Below are 10,863 nucleotides of genomic sequence, written 5' to 3'. Positions count from 1 at the left end.
TTGTTTTTCAATTCATATGTTTTTTTATGCTTGTCTACTGTTGTACTGATAAATATCTCTTGGAGGGTAAACGTAAACTATATCTTGGCTGCAAGTATTCAATCAAGCTGCAAAGCAGAGAGTCTAATTTCAGTCAGCCGCACTCAGTCTGTCCCTCCTCCAAGATGGGCAAACTGAGTGCATTGACTGAAATCAGACTTCCTGCTTCGGACTGAATGAGGGGAACACACCGCTGAAGCCACAGAGCTTGAACATCCAATGTAAAACTAACTTTACCGCGGTGCCTGGCTAAATAATCCTTGTGTGCTTTGATGTGGTGCTTTTTCAAATGTTCATTAAGTTCAGTGTATTGTAGGTCGCGACCGAGCTTCCTCCTCTCGGTACATTGGCTCCTCAGACGTTGCACGTTGCTGTCTTGCAGTATTTAGTGTAAAATACTTCCACACAGCAGACATGTTTTGATGAAAAGTTGGTTAGCCATTCGCCACAGTGCTGCTGCTCAGCCCTCATGTTTTAGCTGGCTGCAAACTATGAAAAGGATTTCCTGAATATGAGGCGGGTCTTATTACTCTGTGTTTCATGAGACATGCCTCCATTGAGGAAATCCATTCCATATTTTCAAGCAAATGTGCAGAGCAGCCGGCAGGGAATCACATGTGGAGACGTTTCAGCAGACACAGACATGCATCATGGATTAGAAATCTCTGCAGGTTGGATCGGAAAATACCGATACGCAAATTATGCTGGTATCGGAAGCCGATACCGGATCGGATCACCCCCATCCCGACTAAATATATGTGTCTGCCAAAAGTTGAGTAAATACATACGTACACATTGTAACTCATATTGTGATGAGTTGACAAAAATAACAAACTCAACAAACCATTAGCCTAGCTTGACGTTGCTAACCATTTACACTATTAGATGGAACATCACTTAAAAATGTCAAAACCTTCCCTTTGTTCCATGACATTTTTAACAGGGGTTGGTTTTACAAAAAAAGGGTAGCAATTTACAATAAGGTACAAAAAAAAATGATTAACTACTAGGGAATGTCTCAGCAATGAATCAGGAACAAATCAGGAGATAATGGGTAGTTAACCAGTACTTATTGGGGAAAACAGCCAAGCCTTATTAGGGGACTACTGGTTTGTTACCACAGAAACAGAGGATAAAATCTCCATGTGGGTTCTAAATAAACCCTGCACCAGTGAGGTCACAGCTCATAATTGTCAAACACCTGTTTCCTAGTGATTGGATTCTTACCACTAATCAGTGGTAAGAACTGATTTCACAATTTTGTACTGATGTCATCTTAACTATGTCTGAGCTGTGACCTCACTGGCGCAGGGTTTATTCAGAACCTACATGGATAATTCATCCTCTGTTTCTGTGGTAACAAACCAGTAGTCCCCTAATAAGGTTTGGCTGTGTGTCCCCAGCAAGTACTGGTTAACTACCCATAAGCTCCTAATTCATACCTGAGGCGGTCCCTAGTAGTTATCAAATTTTGTGTACCTTATTGTAAAGTGTTACTAATAAAGAAAACAAAAAAAAAATGCTTGTTATCAATATCATTCTTTCGGATAAATCATTAAAAGACAAGATATTTTACACTCGCAGCGTTTCAGATCTTTTCCCTCTGTCAAGTCCTCCTGTCTGTGTTTATTACAAAATGAAGAAAAAACAACAGTGTTGCTGGAAAGCCAACGCTGATTACAGCTATTAGATGAAAGTGCTGCCAAGTGTGTGTGTGTGTGTGTGTGTGGGTGGGGGTGGGGGGTGGGTTGAACCTGAGATTTTATTTTATTTTTTCACTTTTATGAGTATTTTCGGCTGGCTGGAGAATACTCAGTCAACTCCAAAGACTGTGCTTGTTCATAACACGTGTAAGAGTGCAGATAAAAATATGAAAGAAAAAAAAAAGGTCACTGGGCTACGATGGTGATGTACCAAAAGATTACACACGTCAGACATTGACTAATATGTTTACATTGAGGTTATTAGAGCAAAAATACAACCAGGAGTACATGGAAGATAAATAGGAAATTGTACGCTTGTATACACACCAGTGAAAGTTTATCAACAAAAGTTAGAAAAAGAAAAAAAAAAAAAGTTTTTCTGCATAGGTCTTGGGGAAATGTAGATCTACATTATTATATATTTTTAGTTTTCTTAACAAAAACCTTTTTGTCTGTAAACGGTATTATTTTGTAGTTCACCTAAAGATAAATACATACTAAAATCACTTTGATTTGACTTTCATTTCACAGCTATCAAATCAAAGCAGTCAGATATTTTAAAGTGTTGTTCCTTTAAAAGGTTATGAATACATAAATACATTATTCCATGTTATAGAGCTCTGCTTCAACAATCTGAGTGTAGATAAATAGCTAAGTTCTGATTAAACAAGTTAACAAGTTAACTGCTAGTGTGTGCCTAAAGACAAATTAGACGGCAGCTGGCGTGGACTTCAGAAGGAACAAACACTCCTGCACTTGTTTTCCTCTCTCTCTGTGCTCCGGTGAAGACAGACGTGTCTCCCTGTGCTCCGCCCCCCTCGCTTCCCTGCTTGCTCTCTTTCGTCTTGTGAACCCTTAAAGAGCCTCTTTTTTTTCCCTGCATACCTTCCTAATTCGAAGGATATGATCAGCTGGTCTCTCAACAAAATTTACCAACTTCTCCTGACATGAGTCAAGGTAAGGAGGACCCTCTTACCTCGACAGAAACAAATTGGATTCATAATAACAACTGGATTCTGCTGTTTGGATTGATGAAATCAGGATTGTCAACAAATTTGTGTGGATGTGTTAAAACGTGGCAACACTCAGACTGAATTATGTGCAGCTGCGTCAGAGCTGGAGCAGGCTGTTATCAGGACTGTGAACTTTCTGGCAGCACCCATGTACGGTGGGAATAATCTTAGAGAAAGCTGTGAGCTTGACTTTCGGCAAGGAATCAATTCAAATGTTTGGAGTCTCCATCAGAGAAATGTAGCAGCAAGACTTTAAAAGACAGAAATGGCAATTTATGAGTTCTGCCTGACCCAAACTGTGGCCTTGACGGTGGACTTATCTCAGTCCCTCCTGGCATGTTTAGGAAAAACAAAGATGCTTTGTCTGTCTCCTCAGCCCTCCCTTCAACAAGGATGAGGACATGTGACGGAACCTCAACCAAGCTGATGATAAATGACACCTCTTAACTGGACAATGGCTGAGAGGGAAGGGCTCTGGACTATGCTATGACCTTCCTTTAAAATTAATTGTCTTCACCGGCCTTTATGCACATGTATCACATCTATTTATGTGCTATGCTGTGGTCGTTTATTTTTTTTTTATGCCTCAAATCGTGCCCTGTCTAGGACAAGGTGTGAAATCTTTTTATATACTGTCTCTTCTCATGTTCTCTTCCCTTTTCTCATCTAAGCAAACATATTAATCTGAGGAAGAATAAGAGGGCCACATTAATTAGCAGCAGCTTTGTGCACTACGTCCATCTTTCGGACGACTGTACGTACATATTCTCGTTGTAACTCGGTGCAATGATAATAAAGTTTATTCTGATTCTGATTCTGACACCCCCCTGAAAATAAGAATATCTGCGGTGGAAGTGGTCTCCAGCAACAATTACTTGAGTTTGCACCTGAACAACAACCTCAGCTGGTGCAACAACACTACCAGCCTGATCAAGAAAGCTCATCAGAGACTCTACTTCCTCAGACGGCTGAGACGAGCTGGTCTGGGAAGCTCAGTCCTCACCTCCTTCTACAGATGTGCAGTGGAGAGCATCCTGTGCTCCAGCATCAACGTGTGGCATGGAGGCTGCACAGCTGCAGAAAGAAAAGCTTTGCAGAGAGTGGTGAAGGCTGCACAGAAGACTGTTGGCGTCAGTCTCCCCACCATCATAGACATCTACACCTCTAGATGCAGGAAGGGGCCAACTGCAACATGAAGGACCCCACTCATCCAGCACATACACATTTTGCCCCACTCCCCTCAGGAAGGAGGTTGAGGAGCATTAAATGTAGAACCACTAGACTGAGGAACAGCTTCTACCCTAAAGCTGTTAGACTCACGAATCTCTAACTAGAATTATCACTGTGAAAAAATCACATCATGTTGCTGCTGATCTGTTTCGTGCTGATGTGTTTTTGCATCCTCATCTGCTCACACGGACTCATGTTTGTGCTGCTGTTCGGCGTAACATTTTTATGCTATTAGTGCTTAGTGTATATTCAGTTTATGTTTTTTTCTTTGTTCATATCTTATATGTTATTATTGTTTTTCTTTTACTTTTTTTTTTTTTTTTGGATGTAACTGGGATCCTGTGTACATAATTTTGTTCCACCACATGTACCACATGGGGTGCGAATGACAAATAAAAAACCTTGAATCCTTGAATCTTGAATCTAAAACAGTTTCTTAAAAAAAAATAATAATAATGTGTTAGTAACTTTTGTTATTAATCTAACATTGTTCAGTCAAGTCATCTGGACAGTTTCTTTTTTTGTGCTAAAACATTTTGCCTTCGATCTGGAAGGCTTCATCAGTCAAGGAAACACAAAACTGATTCTTCCCCCAACAGCTTACTCCAAAGTGGAACAAACCAGTTTTGTTTTCGTATCCTCCGTTGTTCCTATTCACAGCAGCAGGTCTGCTATCTCAGCCTTTTTTTCCACACCAGAGATCTTCTCCGGTGCACTCCTTCGCATGGAGCACGCAATTACGCAGCACGTAATAACGCACACAGAAGGAAGGCTGAGTGATGAAATGTCCTTTTGTGCAAGCAGGTGCTTCATGTTGTGTCTGAGTGGACCCAGTGAGGCATAGACTACATCCTGCTTCGCCTTTAACCCACTAGCGACAGTCTTAAAGGGCCAAGCCTATACGAAATAGAACATTGGTTACGTACTCTAACCCCAGATTCTATGAGTATAGACATAGCCCTTTAAGCTCTGGGCCTCACTGGTTCCTAATGGCTGAAGAAAAAAGCTATTTGGGAGCTGATTACCCGGTCTCACCATAATTTATACGGACAGGGGGTGAGGCCCACACAGCAGGTGGGCGTGGACTAAAGTTTTCAGTGCTGCGCTGCGCGCCTAGGGATAAACCCACTAGTGATAGCCTTAAAGGGCTACGCCTATACTCATAGAATCTGGGGTTACAGTATGTAACCAACATTTTCCGTACTATTACACACAGGAAAACAGGTAAAGGCAGCACAGACGTGTCCACAGAGGTAAAGCATAAATGGAATCAAGTGGTGTTTACATAACCATTCTAAAGTCTGCTGACCTGATTTTCGAGATTGTGATCTGTTTTGAGTGGGTGTTGTACTCCTGCAGAAGTCAACGTCGCCTCTGTGATCTTCTCATTGCCCGCACCCCAAACCTTTATCACACCCAAGAGTACGTGATCGGCAGGGGCCAGAGGATTATTGACATTAATGACCTGGCTGGTCAAATGTTTCTGCAGAAGAAAAAAGAAAAAGAAAAAAAAAGAATGGCAAGAAAAAACATACAATTTGTGAGGTTAATAAACAGAATAAATATATAGATATCATGCACTTCTTTTATGTTCATCAGTTCTAGGTATTTATTTCAATCAAGACTTCTAAGTGTTCAGAGTGTTAAAAATTTAAAATTGATGTATAACTTTTATATTCCCTTATAATAACTTCATCTCTTGAATGGGTGAAATTTAAAATGTGCACATCATTCTCCATGTAATCCATCCCATGCCCATCACCTCAGTTCTATTTAATTGTCACACTGACTTTGCTTTTAGTCCATAAAATTCAACATTGACATCATTTTCAGAATAACCTTGAATTTATGTTCACATCATGCTGTATTTCTGTGAAATACCTGCCTTGGTGCAGATACACACAATTGTTATAAAAAATGAAAAAAAAAAAAAAAACTTGTTTAACAGGACATAAAAGTAAGCCAATTTAAAAACTTGGAACAAGTAAAAATACTGTTAAGGAGGTAAAGGAACAAACACACACATCTTTAGCTCACGAAGCCCATCCAAAGTGGAATACGATCTGCTAATCTGCCAGGCAGGACTGGCCTCATTGCTCAACTTATCGTCATCTTCTCACATCTGCACACACACACACGCACACACACACACACACACACTTGCACTTTCTTTCTCTCTTGCTGCAGCTTCCTTTGGCTGTCAGATAGTGTGTCTGTTTTATCGCTGTGTGAAATTGCTTTGGATTGAGACTGATAGCAGGCAGAAGACAGCCACAGATATTTGGCCGTGGTAACTGTATATGTGTACAGTATATGTGTGCATGCATGTGTGTGTGTTTGTGATTAAGGATGTACTGCTTGCCTGCGGTTTGTAGCTTGGTAAAATAATTAAATAAAAACAAATGGAGCTGGGCTGGTCCTATTAGTCCTAGTGATTAGGGCATTTTTGGCATGTCTGACTCAAACTGTGGTCTGGTAAACATTTTCTAAACTTAGCCCAAAGCCTTCTGTATCCACATATAATGCATTAGAGGTCTAGGAGAATTCAGGATGTTTTAATAAAAAAAGAAAACAATATATTTTTAACACATTATTTATATTTGCATATCTGAGCCTTTGAGAGCACAGTCTAGTAAATTTTGTTCGATTTGTTAGGTGGCAAAGCTACTGTATATTAAACAGTTTTTCAAAATGCAATTTGGTGTTCATGTTGGTATAATGGTGTGCAATGTTTGCAGTGCAGACCATCTCAGTAAATGTCTAGTGTTGAGCCTTCCTCTGGTGGGAGTTTTAAGCACTTTGGAGTTATCTAGGTCTAAAAGTCAAGTAAGCATATACGCATTTTTCCCCCACAGGCTATTTGACTCTTCTAATTAAAACTGTATTCTATTTCTTTCAAATAAAAGTTTGCTTTTTTATTATGTTTAAGGGAATATCTGTGGAAAGATTATGAACAAATATTGCCTTACTATTTGTGGTTAGCCCCCGACCCTATGTTCGGAGAAACAGAGCTTAAATTTGCTAAGCTAATGATTAGTCAGAGCGAGTCCAAGACGAGCAGGATTCATTATAATACTAAAACTATCCCAGTCTCACATCTTTCACTGTGGTTCCTGCAAATGCTGTTTTAGAGAGTTGTTCTTTATTGTCACTGCAAAGGTTCACCCACACAACTAAACTGGGTTATTTAAGCCACGTAAAGCAAACAGACAATAAAAATCAAAGGAGAAAACAATAAAAAAAGTACAGTCATAAAAACATTTATACATAATCATAGTAATCATAATTAATTCAATGATTCCTATACAGCCTTACTTTTGTTTTGATGGTTAATCTAGCTAAATACAATTAACATTTCATTAGTCAATGTCTAATATACAGTGATTATTTTTGGTATACCAAAAAAAGTCATTCTTCATTCTAAATTAATATAAACTCGTATATAAACATTCATCTAATGCAACATGCATGAACCTCTATAAAACTGAGATTGTTGCTGTTTTAGGAAGGCAGAAATCCACTTTGACACTGGCTCTGTTCAGATTAGCTGCTAGCGCAACATTTTAGCAACTTTAAAGCCCCAAGACTGTGGTCAATATTATGAGTCTTTGTAATAAGACATCCCAGTCCTGTTGTGTGTTAAAGCTGTCAGAATGTGTGTGCTCTATATCAACTCAACCACAGACGCTCTTCTCCAGTTATTTATGTGCGACCATCTCAGTTTTTGAGCTATATGGATTGAAAACAGCCATGTGCCCAATAAATGCCTCACAAGACTTTTACTCTAAATTAGATGGTGACTTTATCAGCTGCTGGCGTGGTAATTGGAAAAAAAAAAAAAAAAGGCCTGAACAAACAATTGAAAACACTGCTATTGCAGCAGGGCTAGTCAACTAAATATCTCAGGGGGCCACAGTTACTGCAGCCAAGAGCTCAGGGGCCACACCCAGCACTTTATTGTCATTAAGTAAGTTTGTTTTATGGTGTAAAATCTGGTTTTATTTCAAATGAACCCATTGGTGGACTGAACTGAGTTCATCCGTGGGCCTGATTTGGCCCCTGAGCCACCAGTTGAATAGTGCTCTACATTAACTATAAATTGGCCACCGTTTTTTAAATCATATTTATTTTGACATGAGCTTAATATACATAAACATATACTGGTACATCAAAAGCAAAGGCAATAAAATAAACCATAAAATTATAGCAAACTTACATTATATAACATTTAAATAGAAAATAAAAGTCTTAAATGTTGTTGTCAATATGCATTGAATCAATAACAGTCATGACAAAAAATTAAATGACCTTTGACCTTACCGAGTTTACTGTAAATGCGATCAGAAGATATTGTTTTTTCTCCACAGTGTCTGTTGGGACACAAAAAAAAAAAAGAGTCAGTCAAATCCCAAAAAATAAGTTTGAGTTCTCATATGGAAGAGAGTCAGAAATAAGTGTACACTTGTCCAGTGTTCATCCGTCTGAGGTGTCTCAGTGAAAGACTCATGTTGACTCATGACTAATTTAAGAGAGAAAATGACAACATTTCAACAATGAAACGGATAAACTGAAGGTGATGCTGCTTAAGTGTTTGAATTATAGTAATTATGTGTCTGCACGAGTTGGTAAACAAACAGCTGATTGAAAAGGGGAGTAGCACAAAGATCAGACAACGTGACTGACAGCTGAGCGAACAACTGACCCTGTGAACAGAAACGAAACATTCAGGATTCAGAGACAAGAAAACAAAAGGGGCAGAGAAGCAGAAACTACAGGTGAGCAGGAGCTAAAGCGAAAGGCAAAGCAAACAAAAAAAAAAAAAAAAAAAAGACCTAGGCAGGCTACGTGGCAGATAGACGCCTGAGAGAGGAGCAAGGGACAAGATAAAAGAGGAGTGATGGAGAGCATATCTCCAGGCAGCGACACAAGGAATTACTGTAATAATTTCTGTCACTCCCCCTCTCTGCACTTCTCGTTCGCTCTTTATCTCCCTCTCTCTGTTTTGTCCCAACACAAACATGCCTTTCACGACGAGTGCATCTTTTCTCAGAAGCACTTCACAGACTGCATCTGTCTGAGTGTGTGTGTGTGTGTGGGGGGGGGGGGGGGGGTCTGTCTTAGACTGAATGACAAAGTAAAATGGAATGATAGTGTTGCCCAGATAAAATAAAGTGTATAAATAATTATTTTTATAACTGTATAACGAGGTTAAAAGTTCAGACCTTTAGAGGTGGGTTCTGTGAATGCCTCTTAAGCAGTTAACATCTTACCTGTTATCAATAGCTATCTGAATGACTTCAGTTTGGTGGAGTAGTTTCAATGTGACAGTACTGTTGAACTAATGACTAGTGCGAGTGGGACTTAGAGAATAAATTGCTGCCATCCTAAAGAAAAAATGTAGTCTAAAAAAAAAACATACACACACAATGAAATACAGCTTTTTAAATGTTTTAAAAAAAATGTTTGAGTGAATGACTATGAAGGTTTTGAGACCCAAGTTGTTTAAAAACAACATCAGTCTATTTTTGTTCTGGCCCCACTTAGACACCCTGTTAGCTTGTTAGAATTAGTTTAAAATTAAATTACATTTCTACAAACTGGGGCTGTTCAAAGATCTCCATACAACAGGTAAGATATTTATGGTTCATAATATTTTTACACAAACCCATTTCAAAAGATCTGATTTTTTGCTTTACAACCTTGTGCTTATTTTTATGTTTTTACATTTATTTAATTAGCTTTGGGATTTTAAAACAGAATGAATATTTATGTAAATATAATACAAACTTTTTTGTACATACTAAACACATTTAGTGATAATGTAAAAAAAAAAATTGTATGGAATTTTCAAATATCAGAAGATGTTTAGTGTCAAATGTAAACTTGATGTATTTGTTAATATTTATCAATTAAAAAAAAAAAGCATGGGAAAAATTTTACTATTTGTTTGGAACAGAGCTCAGTATTTTTAATGTGTTCTAGAAACCATCACTGCAGTATGGGAGTGTAACATTAAAAAGAGTTTAATCTATCTATCTTTTTGTCTGTCCGTCCGTCCGTCCGTCCATCCGTCTATCTATCTATCTACAAACCGGATTCCAAAAAACTTGGGACACTAAACAAATTGTGAATAAAACTGAATGCAATGATGTGGAGGTGCCAACATCTAATATTTTATTGAGAATAGAACACAAATCACAGATCAAAAGTTTAAACTGAGAGAATGTATCATTTTAAGGGAAAAATCTGTTGTTTCCAAATTTCATGGCGTCAACAAATCCCAAAAAAGTTGGGACAAGTCCATTTTTACCACTGTGTGGCATCCCCCCTTCTTCTTACAACACTCAGACGTCTGGGGACAGAGGAGACCAGTTTCTCATGTTTAGAAATAGGAATGCTCTCCCATTCATGTCTAATACAGGCCTCTAACTCTTCAATCGTCTTGGGCCTTCTTTGTCGCACCTTCCTCTTTATGATGAGTCAAATGTTCTCTATAGGTGAAAGATCTGGACTGCAGGCTGGCCATTTCAGTACCCGGATCCTTCTCCTACGTAGCCATGATGTTGTGATTGCTGCAGAATGTGGTCTGGCATTATCGTGTTGAAAAATGCCGGGTCTTCCCTGAAAGAGATGACGTCTAGATGGGAGCATATGTTGTTCTAGAACCTGAACATAGTTCTCTGCATTAATGGTGCCTTTCCAGACATGCAAGCTGCCCATGCCACAAGCGCTCATGCAACCCCATACCATCAGTGATGCAGGCTTCTGAACGGAGCGTTGATAACAACTTGGGCTATCCTTGTCCTCTCTGGTCCTGATGACATGGCGTCCCAGTGTTCCATAAAGAACTTCAAATCGTGACTCATCTGACCACAGAA

At 38.9% G+C, this 10,863-nt stretch overlaps 1 protein-coding gene across 1 annotated transcript in view; it reads right to left on the bottom strand.

Moving 5' to 3' along the window:
• The window catches only part of LOC119411546 (maltase-glucoamylase, intestinal), a 156,142-nt gene that overhangs the window by 19,420 nt on the left and 125,859 nt on the right, over positions 1-10,863 (bottom strand). The window contains exons 35-36 of the mRNA XM_037678500.1: positions 8,306-8,355; positions 5,295-5,468 (exon numbers count right to left, since the gene is read on the bottom strand). Of these exons, the coding sequence (XP_037534428.1) occupies positions 5,295-5,468; positions 8,306-8,355 (224 nt within the window). The remainder of the gene's footprint in view (positions 1-5,294; positions 5,469-8,305; positions 8,356-10,863) is intronic.

The sequence above is a fragment of the Nematolebias whitei genome, chromosome 6 (assembly GCF_014905685.2).
Source record: "Nematolebias whitei isolate Nwh7 chromosome 6, NemWhi1, whole genome shotgun sequence".
Classification (NCBI taxonomy): Eukaryota; Metazoa; Chordata; class Actinopteri; order Cyprinodontiformes; family Rivulidae; genus Nematolebias; species Nematolebias whitei.
The sequence above is the reverse complement of the archived record's forward strand: the minus strand, read 5'-3'. Positions and strand labels throughout refer to the sequence as shown.